At 49.1% G+C, this 18,266-nt stretch overlaps 1 protein-coding gene across 1 annotated transcript in view; it reads right to left on the reverse strand.

The window, feature by feature from the left end:
- Positions 1-13,219: 13,219 nt before the first annotated feature.
- Positions 13,220-18,266, reverse strand: part of IFT43 (intraflagellar transport 43) — a 137,963-nt gene continuing 132,916 nt past the window's right edge. The window contains exon 10 of the mRNA XM_028496215.2: positions 13,220-13,303. Within this exon, the coding sequence (XP_028352016.1) occupies positions 13,271-13,303 (33 nt within the window). The 3' untranslated portion in view covers positions 13,220-13,270. The remainder of the gene's footprint in view (positions 13,304-18,266) is intronic.

Here is an 18,266-nt window from a genome sequence, read left to right on the forward strand (position 1 = left end):
CAGCGGCGCACATATCGGAGCGAGGCCTTTTCAGAGGCGCTAATTAGCAATTTGGATCCTTCCCCCCTCTGGAGAGGCGCCTTCAATCTAACAAGTGGGAACAGCGCTGCGCTCCCTTTTTTCTTGCACTTGGTATTTATTGTTTTCCATTTCTCCCTCTCCTTCTCTTCCCCTCCCCACCTGCCGCATTGTCCTGCTCGCTGCCACCAGATAAGGGCTGTGGGGTGGGGGGAGGGGTGCATGATTAATCACTCTTTTAATTCTCTGCTAATGATAACTTTCTCGCACTGAGAGAAGTTAATCTTTCTTGGATGCTGAGAGAAGCGGGAGAGTTGGGACAGGTGGGGCTGGGTTGAGTGAACACCGGAAGGGCGGAGATGACAGAAGGGACTACTCTGCTCTAATCCCCTCTCCCCCACCTAATGTCCCAACTTTCCCGCCCGACCACTTGGCCGTACAACTTGATACTCTCATTCTCTGGCCCCCTCTGCCCAGCAGCAACCTTTCCCAACCTATAGAAAATTCAACTTTTACTCTTCAAAGGTCAGCTAGGATGCCACCTCCTCTGTGAAGCCAACCCTGATTGCCCTGTCCTGCCTGAGTTTCCCTCCCTTCTCCTTCTGAAATCCCATAGCAGTCTGCACACCACCTTTATGTGCTGAATTCTGCCCATGCTGTTATGGCTGTTCACAACTAGAGTATAGAGACCACCAATCTTTAAAATGTCTATATCCTCCATAGGATCAGTATGCAGTAAATGCTTGTTGAATGAATAGATCAACAAATTCCTGACTGCCACTAGAATATAGGTTTGTTTTTTTTGTGTGTGTTCTTTTACTTCTTTCCCAAACGTATAAATAGCACCTGCTACCTCCCAGGTACTATTCTAAGTAAATTACATTAAATTAAAATGGTATTAAATGACATTCAGTCATTTAATCCCTATACAACCCTATGAGGTAGATGTGATCTGCATTTTACAGATGAGGAAACCAAGGCACAGAGAGGTTAAGTAACTTGCCTGTGATCACAGAGCTGTTAAGCAGCAGAGCTGCGATTCAAACCTAGGTGGTCTGGCGCCAGAGTCCGTGTTCTTAAAACCACCTTGCTAGGATATGATCTTGGCTTCCACGGAGGCCCCTGCCTCTCTGCCTGGATGGAGGGATGGACTGGGAGGGAGGCCCAAACTAAAAGTCCAGGCAGGCGCAGAAGGGATGGTAAAGGTGGCAAATGAGCAAGGCCTTCACCTGGAAAGCCCACACAACAGCCAGATTTGACACCTGGTATTTGGCATTTGGCCACTAAGTCAGCACTGTCGGTAATGGCCTAAGCCCTGGGCCCCTGGACCATGACCATGCCCCCAGCTGACCTGATCTCCCTTCTCACCCCAGGCCCACTCCACTCACGGAGGCAGCAGGAGCAAAATTCCCAACAAACTCTGGGTTCTGCTATTCCGAACTGCGTGGAGTGGAGTGCCCCAGAGAGGGAGGGAGGGCAGGAGAGCCCCTGAAAATCCCCTCCGAATTATAAACATATCCTCTTTAAGTACATTTCTAAGGATAACATTTGTATTACTCTGTCCTGTGCCTGCAGATAGGGCCGTGCATATCTCCTCCATCTCCCCTCCTTTCTCTCCATTCTGCTGGGAGCGGTCCCTATCTGAAGCGACGCTGGCAATCCACTTCCCTGCAATTGTTTCAATCGAGGGGAAAAATTAATTTCTGCCTATCGTTAATTGAGAGAATTGTGTGGAGGGCGAGGGAAGGGGAGGGGGGAGGAGAGGAAGGAAGAAGGTGGAGAGGAGCAATCGTGTTATTAACCGTGTCTCTTTCATAAGCAAATATTCTGATTGCCATCAGTGAGATGAGAGGCTCATTAATGCAGGAAGCAGAGAGGTGATTAGAGAACTTTCAAGAGCTATTGAGCTAAGTGTGAGGGAGGGTTGCAGGGATGTGGAGGCCGAGGGAATTTGGGAAGGACTAGGCTGGGGGGAAAGCCACTGGCCTTTAGATGGGCCTTCCTGCTCTTCTGCCTCCTCCACCCCTCTCCCCACTACTCACTTCCAAACAGTTCCCAAAGCCATCAGCTAGAGTTGGGAAAAATGCTAAACAGTGAGTGAAAACTTTGCAAAAGTCATACCTTCTCCAAAGACTTCATCCATCCTGATGCTAAACTGATAGTCTACAGGTGAAATTTTCTAGCCCCCTTACGAGTTTGTCTAATAGCACAGACTTATGCTATTTTAAAATTATGTTACTGTCTTTACAAGATTGTCTCTACCCTCTGATTTGCCAGTCCCCACCAGTTCCTGTTTATTGACCCCATCCTGCCTCACTTGTTTGCACCCCTGCCTGGCCTGTGATAGCATTTGTGTACTACTGGAGGTCCTGGGGGTTGGGGATTGAGAGGAAGGGGCTGTTGAGAGGAGGTGGGCATGTGGGATGGTGGCAGGAGTAGATGTTATTGATGCCATCTCACTCCTCCTGGCCCACCTCTGATTTCAGCGATAGCTGTGCTGGTCAGGTCCCTGTGAACCCATCCCAACCAAACCCATCTCAAGAAGGAGCCTCACATTTCTCTCCAGTTTTCTGCCCTAGGGACTTCTCCAAGAAGAAGGTGTTCAGCAGTACCTATCACCCACGCACAAGCATGGTGGAGAAGTATGGGAGAGTTTAAATGTATATATGTGTATAACTGAGTCACTTTGCTGTACAGCAGAAATTAGCACAATATTGTAAATCAACTTCAAAAAATTAAAAAAAAAAAGAAGTACAGGAGAGTTTATACCCTTGGGGGCAACCCTTAGCCAATGGGGCACAGGGCCCTGTGAACAAATACCCCGGGCTTTCCAGAAGCACAATTCTGGAAGGCATTGTGTACCTGGCTCAGAGGGCGTGGTGGAGTCAAGCCCCACTGCCAGCGAAACAGCTCCCTCATTAACTCATGCTTTTATTGTCTTTTCCTCTTTATCACCCTCACTTGCCCCACCCCTCACTCCTGCTTCCTGATGTCATCTCTCAAACTATCTATGCCCAAGTCTGTTCAAGCTCTGCTTTCAGGGGAACACAAATGAAACCAGTGGCCAGGTGTGTCCCCAATACACAGGGCAGGAGATGGTCACCAGGGAGAAATGGCAAGCACCACAAACAGCGATGGCTCCATGTGGCTCCGGGCAGCAGTGGTGTTAAAGACAAGGGCATGTGTGAGGCTAGAAGAGCCAAGACCAGGAGCCAGGGAAGACATGGAAGCTGTACGTTGTGCTCAGGTACTGAGACAAAGCCACATGGAGAGCCAGAGATGAGAACACCCAGAAACGGACACTCTGTCTGCCTTGGTCAGGGAGAGCTTTGTATGCAGCCCTGTGGCAGCACAGCCCAACGGCCAACTTCCCAGGTGGCGGCCAGCTACTGCACTGGGGCTCAGCATGCTTCAGACACTGTATGGCCATCTCTAGGTGCTTCCAAACCCCTCCCAACCAGCTCTTCCAAATGTGGACATGATAAAGTCCCCATGACAAATAGGAACCCTGCCCAGTCCTTCCTCACACTCAGGTCCTTTACCTCCCAGAATCAATCCCAATGCCTGTTTTCAAAGTAAGATGCTCTCAGCTGAGGCACAAAGAGAGGCAGAGGCTGCCTCTGGCAAAGGAATCCCAGGGAGAGAAAGGCGATGCGGACTCAAGGGATCCCAGGGAGAGAAAGCTGATGTGGGCTCAAGGGATAAGCAGCTGTGGTGGTTCTGTCCCCAACCCCCCCACGTCCAAAGGACATTTGGATTCTCTTCCAGGAACCAAATGCTCCCTTCCATCAGATTCCGACCACAAGTAGGAGAGCCACCAGCAAAGAGCCCAAGACCAAAAAGAGGCCAAAGAAAGAACTGGAAAGAAGAAAAGAAGAAAAGAAAAGGGTGAAAAGGGAGAACAGAGAGAGGGAGAGGCACTTGGAGATTTTCAGAACAATCTCCATTCTCTACGGTGCTTTCTGTTTAAAAAAAAAAATGAAAAAGGAATGATGGAGAAGGGGAGAGAGTCAGACAAGTTTAATGATGTGTGTTCAAAGCTCAGATTGGAAAAATGACAGAGAAAAGCAGCCTGTTTCGGCACTAATAAATTGTTCTCTGCCGTAAGAGGCGCCTGTCGCGGCATTAATACAGGCCCCTAATACACGGGTCAGGGTTAAGTAATTCTCTCCGGCAACTTAAGCGAATAATGAAGCTGGCAGCGGCTGGTGGTGCGGTGGGAGAGATGGTCTATGCCGCCGGCACTTTGTCTTCATTTATTATGCCAGCGGCTGCACGGACGGGAAGCCTCCGCAGAGGAGATATCGCTTCATTTCGGCAAGGTAATGAAAGCCGGGTTGGGGGGAGGATAAACCAATTTGCCGGCTGACACTGGAAGGAGTGATTTGCGGACTCAAGAAGGGGAGAGGAGGGCCCATGCACAAGGAGCCACAGGGCTAAACCAAAGAGGGCCAAGGCCCTTCCAGCTGCGCAGGGACCGGGTAGAGGCACTGAGTGGGAAAAGTGCGCCAGGCTGGGGGAAGGCGGGGGTAAAGTCCGTGGCCCAGGCTGGTGGGAACGTGGCTGGAAGGACACACTAGGAGTGAGGGGCAGGAACAGAGAACAGGCTAAGGAAAAGAAAGGTCACAGACATAGTGGGCTGAGGCTTGGGGATGAGGCACTGTAGGAAGAAAACAGACAGAAGCTGGAAGACAAGTAAAGGTCAAGGTCGTCTGGCAGAGAAAGCCAGGTGGGGATTGCAGGGGGAAAGTATGTGTTGGCTGATAACAGGAGAGTCTGAAGTTTCCCCAGAACACCCTGATGTTTGGTGATTGCTTCCTCTATGGGCAGCGCGGGCCAGTTTGGCCGTCAGAATCACCTTTGGCAGCTTCTGTCCTCCAGTGATAGCCTCAGGCGGCAATCTGAATCTGGGGACAGAGGGTCGGAGGTTGATGTTAAGGGAGATAAGTTGGGGGTGTGATCTAAAGCCCAGAGTATCTCTTCAGTCTGGATGGGTCCAAGTCACAGCAGGACCCTCCTTCCCCCCCTAGTTCTGTCTTAAACGTGGGGGGAAACCCTCCCTTGGGTCAGGCGTTCAGGTGAATCTCCCTTGCAGTTGAGTACCTCCCTCCAGCAGTCTGGCCCAATTACAAGTTGCCATTCTTCTCTGACACATGGGAAGTAGGCAAGCAAGCAGGGCAGAACTGGTAAAGGGACCCAGTCCTGCCAGTCTTCACAGAATGTTGGTAACTGCATCTTGTATGTGCTTCAGGGTCACATCTGAGCCAGAAGAAACACCTATAGGAGCAGGCATAACCCCAGGGATCTAGAAAGGGTTATGTAACATCACCCTGTTATCTTCCCAGACACTATCAACGTTCCCTCTTCTTTTCAGCACCAAGGCCTTTGGACAGCTCCAGCCAGAGGTTCGACTTACTTAAACAGGCCTTCTGCCCCCAGCACTGCATTTTCAAGTTACCTAAGATCTATTCCTCCTCTCTTGCCCCAAGATTAAGGTGAGCAGGTCTTCAGCAGTCAATAAATGGAGAAGAGTCTCAACTTCCCCATCCTCCCCTTGACAACATGCACTCCTCTCCCTCTTGCCCTATACCCAATCCTCCTCCCCATATCCTCCCCCTCACACACTCCCAAGTAATGCTGCCACTTTTCTCCCCCTGATGTGGGTTAAGGATTTCCAATAAGGACCAAGTATTTGAAGCTTAACACTGCAGTCTCTGGAGGAGCCAGGCCAATTTCACACTAATCTAACCCATGAAGGGAGAGAGCAGCGGAAGCAAAAATTACATCAAAGAGAAGTTAATGCTGAGGAGCAGGAGACATAAAAAGGAGCTGCTTTCAGTTTCAAATGACTACACCAATCTGGATTAAGAGATCAGCCTGCCAAATGCCTGTATCACCATTTCTGTGCCCGGGCACCAGGCAGAATGAAGCCTTGTCCTCAGGCACCTCTCTGAATGGGAGTCAGGGGAGAAAAATAAAGCTGCCAACCTAACTCCACATTCAGTGTCACAGGACATGCCCTGGACTAGGTGCTTCTGAGCATAAAAAAAGTTAAAGAGATACAAGAAAAAAGACTAGAAGGAAGCACACACTACGATACATAAAATAGATCATCAACAAGGACCTACTGTAGAGTACAAGGAACTCTACGCCATACTCTGTAATAACCTTTAGTGGAAAAGAATCTGAAAAAGAACAGATACATGTATATATACAACTGAATCGCTTTGCTGTACACCTGAAACTAACACAACATTGTAGATCAACTATACTCTGATATATATAAAATAACATGTTTTTAAAAGACTAGAAGGAAGCATATCAAAATGCTAGCTTTGTCTTCAGGTGATTTTTTTCCCCTCTCTATTGCTCCACAAGCTCTGTAATGAAGTTATATTATTTTCATAGTGACAGAAATAAAATAGATGTTTAAACAGCAGTGGAGACCCAGTGTTTTTCTCTCCATCTGGAATTTATATCTCCAGGCATTCTCCTTGGTACAGCACTTGGCATAGTTATGTTTATATGTGTAAAGCACTTTATAAATGACTGTGCTGAGGATTACGACGGTGCGGTCAGTGATGGAGGGGGGCTGTAGGTTCATTCACTACGACGGAAATGGCAACCCGAGAAGTTCTTAGCAGTTTAATTTTCCCCTTTCTCGCAGGATGGGGGGCTCTGTGTTGTTGAGTTCCCAGCACTTCACACAGAGCCTGACTGAATACCATTTATTAAAGGAGTAAAGGAATGAGTGAAAGGAGAAATAAAGATCTTTTCCATTTCGTTGGACGACAATAGAATTGTTCCAAAGAAGGCAGCTTAAATCTATCCTTCACCCCCCACAAGGCCCCATGGCTCCCTCCCAAACACACAGCCTGGTGCCCGGGACAGAATTCTTTTTGCCCTCACGTGCTCCCAGCATGACAGAGTCGCTTGGGCAGCAGTACACCTGGCTCTGAGATGGCCCATCTGCCCTCATCTTCTCACTGTTGGGCTTCTTCCCACTCCTTTAGCCTGAAGTCCACTGACCCCCGGGAATGAGCCACAGGATGAAGTGGAGGGGCAACAAGAGCTAGTGGACCCAGCCTGCAGAGCACCACCCACCCCCTTCTCTTTGGGGGAGAAGCCGCCAAAGTCGCCAGTCGTCCCGTTTTAAGTGAGTGGAGCTGAAGTGAGCCCAGCCTGCTGCCCACCCCTCCTCCTGTCCACCCCCAGGAGGCAGCCTGACAAGTGTAAATCCCAGAATGAATGAAGGCGCCCGGCCTCGAGGAGCCGGTGTCTCCCCGCGCATCTCCGCGCTGATTGACTTGTCGCCTCCGTGAGGCTGACTCTATCAGCTCCTCGGCGCCTCCAATTCCAGGTGTGATTTAGTTTGGAGATGAGAGGTGACAGTTAACATTGGTACTCGTCACTGTAGATCAGACGCAGTCATGCCGTCTTCCCCCTCCCCTCCTCCCCAGCCCGCCCGGCCCTCCTCCGGGAGACGCGGCGGTCAGCACACGGGCTCCTGCCGCGCCCACGCATCTCCCCGCGGGCCGGCGCGGGCCGCGGCTCCCGCCCGACCCCTTTCCGCCCTCCGCCTTCCCAAGGGTTTCCTCCAAGCCCAACGCCTTCCCCAGGCCGGACCGCGAGCAGCCCAACCTTCCCCAGGCCTGACCGCGAACAGCCCAAGTGCCCCTGTCTCCCCTGGGAAGTTTGAGAGGCTTTTCCTTCTGCCACCTCCTCGTCTTCTCTCTTTCCTGGCTACGCCAGCCTCTGGGTGTCCTCAGTCCCTGCTGGCACCTGGCTCAGGGTCCCCTGCAGGGACGGAAGGGTACTCACTGGGCTAGTGACTTCCTCAACGGGGGGAGGGTTTGGGTTGTGTTTCTTTTCTTTGAGGCATAACACACACAAAACGCACAATTCTTAGGTGCAGGGCACAGTGACTTAAGTGTATATAAAACCAGCCCTGTGGCCACGGGCCAGACCAGGCTAGAGAACATCTCTAGCACCCGAGCCCCTCCCTCACGCTCCTGCTTCCCCCTGCACACCCCTACACGCCCCCCCCCCGCCACCTCCCAGTTAAGGAGAGGTTTGAATATGTGAACTCTTGCTGAAAGGGTTAGATGTGAGTGAAATTCCTCAGGTCTGGAGGACCCAGCAGGGTCTAGAAGGTTTTTGTGGGGAGGGGGCGTGTCTCTGTGTCAGGTTCCAGGGAGCACACAGCCCAGGGCAGCCAGCATGGTGGAGGGCTTCTGACCTCCTGTTCATGCCCGCAGCCATCTCCTCTGCCTTGAATAGTGGGAGCTCCAAGAGTGGAAAAGATCTCAGAAGGCTACTTGGTCAGCCCCGCACCACTGGGCAGGGTCACGTCCCAAACCACTCTGGCCTTTCCACTTTCTGAAGGGTCGCCGCTGTTTCAGCAACGTGTGACTTTGTCAGTGGGGCAGTTTAGTCTTCCTCCAAACCTTCTCCCTCTTCTCTTGAAGCCCATTTCACTCATTCAACAGGCCCCTGTTAAGGCCTGGTCGTTGTAAACCCCACAGTCTTATCCATGCAGAGATGAGGGAGACGTGGTCTTTATTAACCTCTAATCTTGCAGGGGAAACAGGCATGACCCCCAATCTCTGTATAACAGGGCTAAGTAAGTGCTCTGTAGAGAGACAGGCAAAGAGCCAGAGAGGAAACAGCAGTTAATTTAATTTATCTACAGGGTGTAGAAGAGGACTGAAAAAGGCAAATATTCCAATATGGCAGAGTAGTGGGGATAAGCAGTTATGCCAACCTTGCAGTTCTAGGCTGCTGAGGCACCAGTGGTGGGCCCTCCCATGGGTGTCTCAGCACTCAGCAGTATCAACCAAGGCAGGTCGTGGATAGGCACACCCTTGGAATAGCCCCACCTGCATTAGCATCCTAGAAATTCCTCATGGAACTTAGGGGTAGAAGACAATCAGTAAGATCATTTTAGGTTGCAACTATGGAACTAGGAGTCTGGAGACCCCAGATATTTTTTTGAGGTATAACACACATGCAGTGAAGTGCACAAATTTTGGTGTACATCTCATTGTATATTTATATATGTATACATCCAGCACTGTGCTAGCCAACGTTTAACTGGCTCTTCAAGGGAAAAAAACCCTGATTGTAACTTTGCCCATCACTGTAGTGTAAATACTCAGACCATGGCCAATTTCAAGTCACTAACATGACATCACTGAATGCAAGGTTGGGAAGAGATGCTGTGTGAGAGAGTTTGAGTTGGATCCAGCACCACTCTGTATATTGTACAATATACTCATGTACTCAGATGAAGATATAGAACAGTTCCAGCACCCCAGAAGTGTCCATCATGTCCCCTCACCATCAAGGGGTAATATATGTTTAAAATTTACAAATTTAAAAATAAAAATTGCATATATTTAAGGTGTACCACATGATTTTATACACATACACACACACACATATATAAATGATTATTACAGTCAAGCTAATTGATGAGTGCACCTGAAATCTATCCTTTTACCATATTTCCAGTTTTCAGCACAGTATTATTAAGTAGAGTTACCATGCCTATACCTTAGATCTCTAGACTGAGTAAACCTACATAACTGCAACTTTTCACCCGTTGACCAACATCCCCCAAAGGGAAAGTCTGGACAGTAAAAATCTTGTTGGAAGAAGAGCTGGATGAAATTTGAGCAAAGTCCCTCAGGCCATGAAGGACCCAGAAGGACCAAGACTGTTGATAAGAGACGGCATCCCTTGGAAGAGTCACTGCCCCTTTCTAGGCTTCTAGAAAGTGGAATGTTGAGTGAGATGAGGGTTTTTAACCCTGCAATCCTCAGAGTTCTAAGGGATCCCCAGAGATGCTTTAGGGATACTGATGAAGGAGCTCCAGGAACAGGAGTTGGTGGGCCTTCAGACCCCAACTCCTCTGATTCAACTTCAGGCTTATCTGTGTAATATACTGGGTTTCTGTGTAGGATTTCATTTGAAGAAAAAGTTCTGAAGCTAAAAATAGCCTGTGCTTTCCTTTTGGCTCCAGTCTCTGTAGCACTAGCATGCATTGATTCCCTGACCACTGTCTGTCCCCACAGAACCTTCTTCATTCTCTCCCACCTTCACTGAGCGCCACACTGGGCTGGAAGAAGGGGTCCCACCTTCTCAACAGAGAATGTTCCTTACCTCCCCACCACCCTCCACTCCCATTCTAACTTCAGGCCTATTTGCCTTGGCAGCTGCTGAGAGTACAAATTCCTGATCTCTGGGTATCACCTTGGGGACTGCCTGGGGGTGGGGTGGGCGGTACTTCAGAGTTCTCCTGAGCAAAGGTGGAGGAAGAAGAAAGAGACGGAAGCTTGGCTATGTTATCCTCTTCCTCCAACCCAAGCCAGAATTAAAAGAAAGTTCCTTTCTTTTCATTGATCCAGGACCCTACAAATACTTTGATTGACCGCAAAGTTGTTCACATAAGGAAAGGAGAAAAGCAGCTTCTGACATCAAAGAGCTGCCCTGGCACTCACAGCTAGACCGTGGTGCTTTCCTGGTGATTGTAAACAATTTCACAGAACACCAACATCAGACAAAGCCACTCCATGACCATAATGAATCAGGGTGAAAACAAGACCACTTCAAGATCACGTCTGAACACAGACAAAAGCAAGAACATCATCCAAAGCACAAAATGACCAACCACCCCCCTAAGCTGGCCAATAGGATGACTGCTGCTTCTTAATCAATTACAGCTTTAGCCTAGATCTAGTCTTGTCTTCTTCTAGATAAGATTCATGAAGATACCCCATCACAGAATTAGCCCAGCTTCCTGTCAGCATCCAACCCAGAGCAAAGCCCCACTTCCTTGAACCCTCCCTCATATCACCTACCATGAGTCCCAATCCTGTAATAATTCATTTCTAACACCCCCTTATCCAGACAGCCCACGGTGCCCCCTGGTGTGCATTCGGCCTCGGTGCAACAAGTCAGTGATCCAACTTTGCTCAACTACAGGTACATTCCTGATGGCTTTGGCTTGGGGACGTTGGCACACGCATTGTGTTGTCCCCCATTCACAAACCTTGATGCAGAGGCTCCACGGCAGGAAGTGGTGTGCATGAGCGAGGGAAGTTGTCAGGAGTGTGTGTGTGCTGGGTCCAGAAGGGAGGCAGGGAACAGGGTTCAAGTCACCAGGAAAAATGGGATTCACATGTATAGGTCTTACATTTCTCATATGGGTGTTTCAAAGCTCACCACACTCCAGTGAAGTGAAGAGTGTGAGCCCCATTTTTACAGCTGAGTAGACAGAGTTTGAGAGAATGATAATTTGCCAAAGCCACACAGTAAATGACTGGCATTCTAACTCAGGTGTTACAGAATGAATGTTTGTGTCCCTCCAAAATTCATATGTTGAAGTTGTAACCCCCAATGTAATGCTATTTGGAGGTGGGGCCCTTGGGGGAGAATTAGTTTAGATGAGGTCATGAACGTGGAACCCCCATGATGGGATTAGTGTCCTTACAAGAAGAAGAAGATAAAACAGAGCTCTCTTCCTCTCTCTGCCTTGTGAGGACACAGCAAGAATGTAGCTCTGTACAAGCCAGGAATCGGGTCCTCACCAGGAACTGAATTAGTTGGCACCTTGCTCTTGAACTTCCCAGCTTCCAGAACAATGAGAAATAAATGTCTGTTGTTTAAGCCACCCAGTCTACGGTATTTTGTTATTGCAGCCTGAACAAACTAAGATATCAGGTTTGTCTAATTTCGAGGTCTACATCATAGAAAGCCACACCCCTTGATAGATTTTTTTCCCACTTCCGTATTAAAATTTAATTATAAAAGTAATACAAAAATAAATTATCATTCTAAAAAAATATATTATTGATAATGTTTGACCAAACTTAAGTCTTGGTCTCTTCTTGATCTTCCAGAGGTCATTGCCATTAGCAATTTGGTATGTAAACTTTCAGTAGTTTTTTAATGTACTTACATACATATATGAATACCCCTGGAAAAGATGTATCATTGTTCTGTAGTGTGGCTTTATTTTTACAGAAATAGCTTTCTATGTGTTGTTCTACAACTTGCTTTTAAAAAAAAATTTTTTTAACATCTTTATTGGAGTATAATTGCTTTACAATGGTGTGTTAGTTTCTGCTTTATAACAAAGTGAATCAGCTATACGTATACATATATCCCCATATCCCCTTCCCTCTTGCGCCTCCCCCCCACCCTCCCTATCCCACCCCCCTAGGTCCCCCTCCCCATGTCTTCAAGTCCATTCTCTACATCTGCGTCTTTATTCCTGTCCTGCCGCTAGGTTCTTCAGAACCTTTTTTTTTTTTTTAGATTCCATATACATGTGTTCACATATGGTATTTGTTTTGTTTTTCTCTTTCTGACTTACTTCACTCTGTATGACAGACTCTAGGTCCATCCACCTCACTACAAATAACTCAGTTTCGTTTCTTTTTATGGCTGAAGCTCAGGGATTTTTGTCTGTCCTGTTCACAGCTGTGCCCGCAGGACCCAGAAGAGTGCCTGGCACATAGTAGGTGCTCAGTAAATGTTTGTTTGTTGGATGAATGAGGGAACAAACATGAAATATTAGAAAGCCTTTCATGTGAGGGCCTACAGAACTACCACAGTATTTTCACCACCGCCTGGTGCTCCATAGTGGGCAGGGCAGGATGTGGTTCTGTTCTTTGTGTAGAGATCCCCTGTTGATGGACACTTAGGTTGTTCCGGGTTTGTCACTACCATAGTGCAGCACTGGACATCATGCCCATGTCACCTTGTGCACATGTGCACATGTTTCTCTAAAATAGACACCAGGAAGTGGCATTGTGGATCATAAGGAATGCATGGTTTTAATTGTCTCTTCCAAACAATCCTTTCAAAGAGGATTTACAATTTACCCTCCCACCAGCAGTATACGAAAATACCCATTTCCCCACATTCTTGATAATACTTTCTATTACTACACTTTTAAATATTTACCTATTTGAAGGGTGGGAAATTGTACCTGCTTTAATTTTTCTTTCTCTCTTCATGTGATTACTTATACCAAAGGGGTCCCTAGTATAATTTCTGTGGAAGAAAAGTAGAGACAGAGATAGAGGAACCCCCAGAGTATATTCAGGGAAACTGAGTAAAATTACAATAGCTGACATTTACTAATCACACCCCTATGTAGATGTTAAATTCATATCTGGGAGGCAGACATACCTGGCTTTGAATCCTGGCCCTGCCACATGCTAGCTGTGTGATCCTGAGTGAGTCACTTAGCCTTTCTGGGTCTTGGGTCTCCCATCTGTTAAATGGGGAAAATAATGGTACCCACCTTACAAGGTTGTAGGAAGAATTAAATGAGTTAATATTTATCAAGTTTGCCCAGCGGCCATGGCTCACGGGCCCAACCGCTCCGCAGCATATGGGATCCTCCCGGACCGGGTCACGAACCCATGTCCCCCGCATCGGCAGGCGGACTCCCAACCACTGCGCCACCAGGGAAGTTCTTAATGTGCCTGCCCATAAAGCTCTATTAGAGTTCATTAGATAATTAAAAATACATGCCAGCGTCTACATTCTTTATATATATTGACTCACTTGGGTCTCGCATCAGTTTTAATGCGGCAACACGATTGTTAATCCTGTTTTAAGGGCAAAGAGAGGTTGAGAAATTTGTCCAAGGTCACATAGTTCTGCTATTACAGGCAGAGGTAGGATCTGAGCCCAGGTTTCCAGCACCGCTTAACCACTGCGCTATATGTCAATGTTGCAAAAGGAAAAGAGGCAGATTCCACTTCTTCGAGTAGCTGTGAAAAGTGAAAGAAAACCCCCAGAGGCGTTGAGGAGGAGGCCACCATGTCAGAGACACCCCAGCCTTGCCCAGGGCATCCCAGCCTGGGCTTGGTCCGTGGCTGCAATTTGGGCTGAAATGTACAAAATGTCCTCCCTCTCATGCCTGGCCCCTCAGCAGGTATGGCTGGAACACTGCAACTTCTCTTTCCTCCTGGACTTTCATCCTCTAGGCCTTTCCCTGCACATGATTTTTCTAACAGGATGACCCAGGCTTTTTTACACTGTGGCTCAGAACTCCAACAGATGAAAGTGGAAGCCATAAGGCCTCTTCGGTCCTGGGCCTAGAACTTGCACAACCTTCTTTTGGCCACAGGTCATGGGCCGGCTCAGGTTCAGTAGGAGAGGGAAGCACACCAGAGTGTGAATCAGAGAGGCACAGCACCCCACCCAGCAAGGCACCATCTGGAAGCTGTGACGGTCCTGCATTTAGGGAGTGGCTGAGCCTGGGTGACGCCGCTGTGCAGCCGAGGGTTCTCTCTGAAGCCTTCCACAGCCTCCGCCCAGTACCCAGTCTCTGCGTAAGGCCTGGTCTCCCCAGGACCCTCCCAAACCCACCCTCCAGAATAACCCTTTCCAACTCCCATTAAAACTCACCATCAGGACTGACTGGCCCTACTGACCTGTGCTCACCCCGCAGGCAGCGTGCGAATAAGCCCCGGCCAGTCCTGGGCCTAGCCCTCCCACCTCCCAGGCCGCAGTGGTCTATCGGAGCAGCTCCCTTGGTGAAACTTCCAGACACTGCAGCAAGGGGGTCGGGGAGAGGTTCCTGAGCAGGTGGGGGCTTGACATCTCCCGGTCACCCGTGTTCCTTTGTGCCCCTGACTGACTATATGCCAGGGGGAATTGCCAAGCTGTCCAGAAAATTAGAGACCCCTCAGTCCAGGCCATCTGGGGGAGTTTTCTTTTCAGTTACCTCCTCGCTTGCTCTGCGGGTGCCTTTCCTTAATCATGTCCTTCAGAGCTAACAGCAATCACAATCACAATGGCAAGCACTGCTTCTTCCGCCCCAGGCTTTGCACTGCGGACTTGGGGAACTACCTCACTGCAGGGAAGGGGCTGCTGTCTGGGGGACCCACTGATGCTCCTCCATCCCCAGTGCTCTAAGCGCACCTGTGAGGCCTGCTACACACGGCCCCCTCCAGCAGGCCCTCCCGGCATCTCTTAGCATACACCCTCTCCCTCTCTGAGCTGCGCCCAAGTGTGTATGTCTATTACAAGAAGGGGGAGAACAACCCAGCAGTATGTCACGGGAGTGATAATTACATCCCCAACTCCCATCATGCCGTCTGCTGCTGACCTTTCACCCTTCCTCTCTTTTAATCACCCCCCAACATCACTCACTCTGACAGAGCAGCAGTACAGACCCTGTGACCTGTCAGCCCGGGGACATGACTTATAGGGCCTCGCAGGTGGACAAAGGGAAGGGAGATAGGCCACATAAATCTCCCGGGTGAATAAAAGAGAGTAATGGAGTGCACTAGCAGATTCCCGTGGTCTTGTTATTCGGCACAGAGTTACGGTGATGAGGACGTGGCCCAGGCTGACATGTGGGTCCCAGTCAACCTTGCCAAAGCCAGCAGCCTCTACACGAGCCCCAATGTCACATCTACCCCGAAGTCCCCAGAGAAGGCAGGACGGACAAGGGCAGCTGGCTCCTAGGCTGGTTTATTGCATCCCTGAGCAGAGGGGAGGAAGGACAGCCAGAGCAACCCCTGGCCCAGCCCCTCCTTGGGTGGGGCTCTCTGAGCAACTTGGTCAGGAGCTTCTTCCAGGCAGGGGACAGGGCGGGAGCACCACTAGGCCTAGAGCTCTCCCCAGTTTCTAGAGAGAGCCTGGAGTGGTGCCCCCTACCTGCTGAGAAGCCCCCCAGCCAGCCTCAAGCCGAGCAACCCCTGGCCCAGCCCCTCCTTGGGTGGGGCTCTCTGAGCAACTTGGTCAGGAGCTTCTTCCAGGCAGGGGACAGGGCGGGAGCACCACTAGGCCTAGAGCTCTCCCCAGTTTCTAGAGAGAGCCTGGAGTGGTGCCCCCTACCTGCTGAGAAGCCCCCTGGACAGAGAACACTGAGGGGATGGCTTCACAGGTTGGGTGCAGGAGTCATCAGCGCCTTTCCAAGCTTCACTAATTAGCATGAGGAAACTGGCTTGCTTTGGGACACTCAACTGATCAGTGAAAGAGAGAGGAGGACCCAGCGTCCTCCTCTGGGAGGAGGGCGGACCCATCTGATTCCAGATGTCTCTTTCCACCAGACCATAATTCTACTGAAGTGTTCCGTCCACTACACCCAACCACATACATTTATAGTTGAATCATCATATCTCAGAGTTCAAGAGCTATTTGGTCCAATTCTCTGCCGTGCACAAAAATAGCCTTCATGATAACCCCAACATAGATGGTCCCCTGCTGGTACCTTCTGGGGCCAAGGAACTCACCACCTCAGAGGGATGGTTTATTCCATCCTCAGGCAGCACCTGCCCTTAGAAAATTCTTTCTCATCTTCCTGGAGCCCAAATCTGTGTGGTCTTCTTACCACCACTATTGGCTCTTCTGCTCCTGTCAGGATCCACGTAGAAGAAGCTCGTCCGCTAGAAGAATTTGGAGGCCTCTGTCAGGCTCAACAGGCTCAGCTGCTGTGTCAGTCAGAATGACGAGGGACAAAATCCGACCCCGAAGGGAATTTACTGACGTGTGAAACTGGCAAGATCCAGTGTTAGGCACTGTGGGACCCAAGGGTTCAAACAATATTTTGAGGAACATGTCCCCATTTCTTGGCTCTGCCTTCGTCTGCACTGACATCGTTCTCAGGCAGGAGCTCCCGATGCAGTAGCCCTTGGCAGACTCTGCCTAAATCCCACCAGCTCATCAAATGCAACAGAATAAGACTTCCTCTTTCCCAATAATTCCAGAAAATGTCATGGGTAGGACTGTCTTTGGCTGAACTTGGGTCACATGTCCACCCCTGAACCAGTCTCTGTGTCCAGAAAGATGCACATCTCTGAATGGTCAGGCCTGGGTCATAAACCCACCTCCAGGGGTTGGCCTCACCTATATGACATGGCCAGTGAGCTGGGGTGAGTCCCCTAGGGAAAATCATGGAGCACTTTCCAGAACAGGCAGGATGGAGATTGGGCCAAACCACCTCTGCTCACTGTAGTAGTCATGGTTTCAAGGTCTATCCCATCCTGGTCACTCTCTCTGTCTGTGCATTGTGTGTGTTTCTTTTCTTTGAAGGGTATAGTTCAGAGAGTAGAACCTAATCTCCCATATGTGGCGTCAACTGTGAAAAGTAGGTCCCAGGTCCACCCCACCCAACTCCTGGACACCCTACTTTCATCACATACCAAGTGTCCCATGTGCTATTATGTGACCACACTGAAGTTCTAGTCCCCTGAGCCTGCAGGCAACTAACATGCCCCAGTCTTCTGTCACATGTACTGCCACTTAGCCACCAATATCCACCTCTGTGTTAGTACAATGGGTTTCTTTTTTTTAATACAAAGGTGTAGTCCTATTCAACCAAGCTTAATAATTTCAGTCCCATCATTGCAGCCCACTGGAATCATCTAACGTACGTTAGCTCTGGCAGTCCTAAACTGTGCCCGTTTGTTTTCTATCCAAGTCCTTGATTTCAGAAAAAGCTTAACAGGACAGGATTAAGAGAAGAGCCCTGTGGCCTGCCACTAGAGACTCCATCCAGTGTGACATCCATTCAGTGATCAGATCTCTTTAGTGAGAATAATAATAGCACCAATCTCATAAGATTGTCATGATGATTAAATGAGCTAATATTTGTAAAGCTCTTAGAACAGGGCCTAGCACATGGTAAGTAATACGAAAGTGTTCGCTAAACAGACAGCTGGGACTTTATTAATCAAGAGAGATGAACTAGAACTGTGCTATCATTCAACCCCCATTTTCTGTACCAGGCCCAGGTTTTATCAAATGACTTGACATACAAGAATGGATATCTCTGGCTTTCCCCTCATCAATATTATAAAACACAGAAAGTGAGGTTTGGCTGGTGTGAACAATGCTGGTCCCTTGTGATACACGTTCCTTTCAATGAGCTCCAAATCCATCTACTTGATACGCACCCTCTTCTAAAACTGGGGACTATCAATCTTTCTGATCAAGAATATGTGGTGCCACCTATTGGAAATTTGGGACAACATGGTATTAGTGTCTCTGTTCCTGGAGTCAAAGTTATACTCAATGAAAAAAAGTAAATTCAGTTTCCTTGAGGCCCCAAACAATAGTCCCCAAAGTCAGGACCCTTCCCTTGATCGCTCCCTGAACCAAGCTAAGCAATAAAGAAGGCACTTGTGGGCTTCCCTGGTGGCGCAGTGGTTGAGAGTCCACCTGCCGATGCAGGGGACACGGGTTCGTGCCCCGGTCTGGGAAGATCCCACATGCCA

This window comes from Physeter macrocephalus, chromosome 11, assembly GCF_002837175.3.
Source record: "Physeter macrocephalus isolate SW-GA chromosome 11, ASM283717v5, whole genome shotgun sequence".
Taxonomy (NCBI): Eukaryota; Metazoa; Chordata; class Mammalia; order Artiodactyla; family Physeteridae; genus Physeter; species Physeter macrocephalus.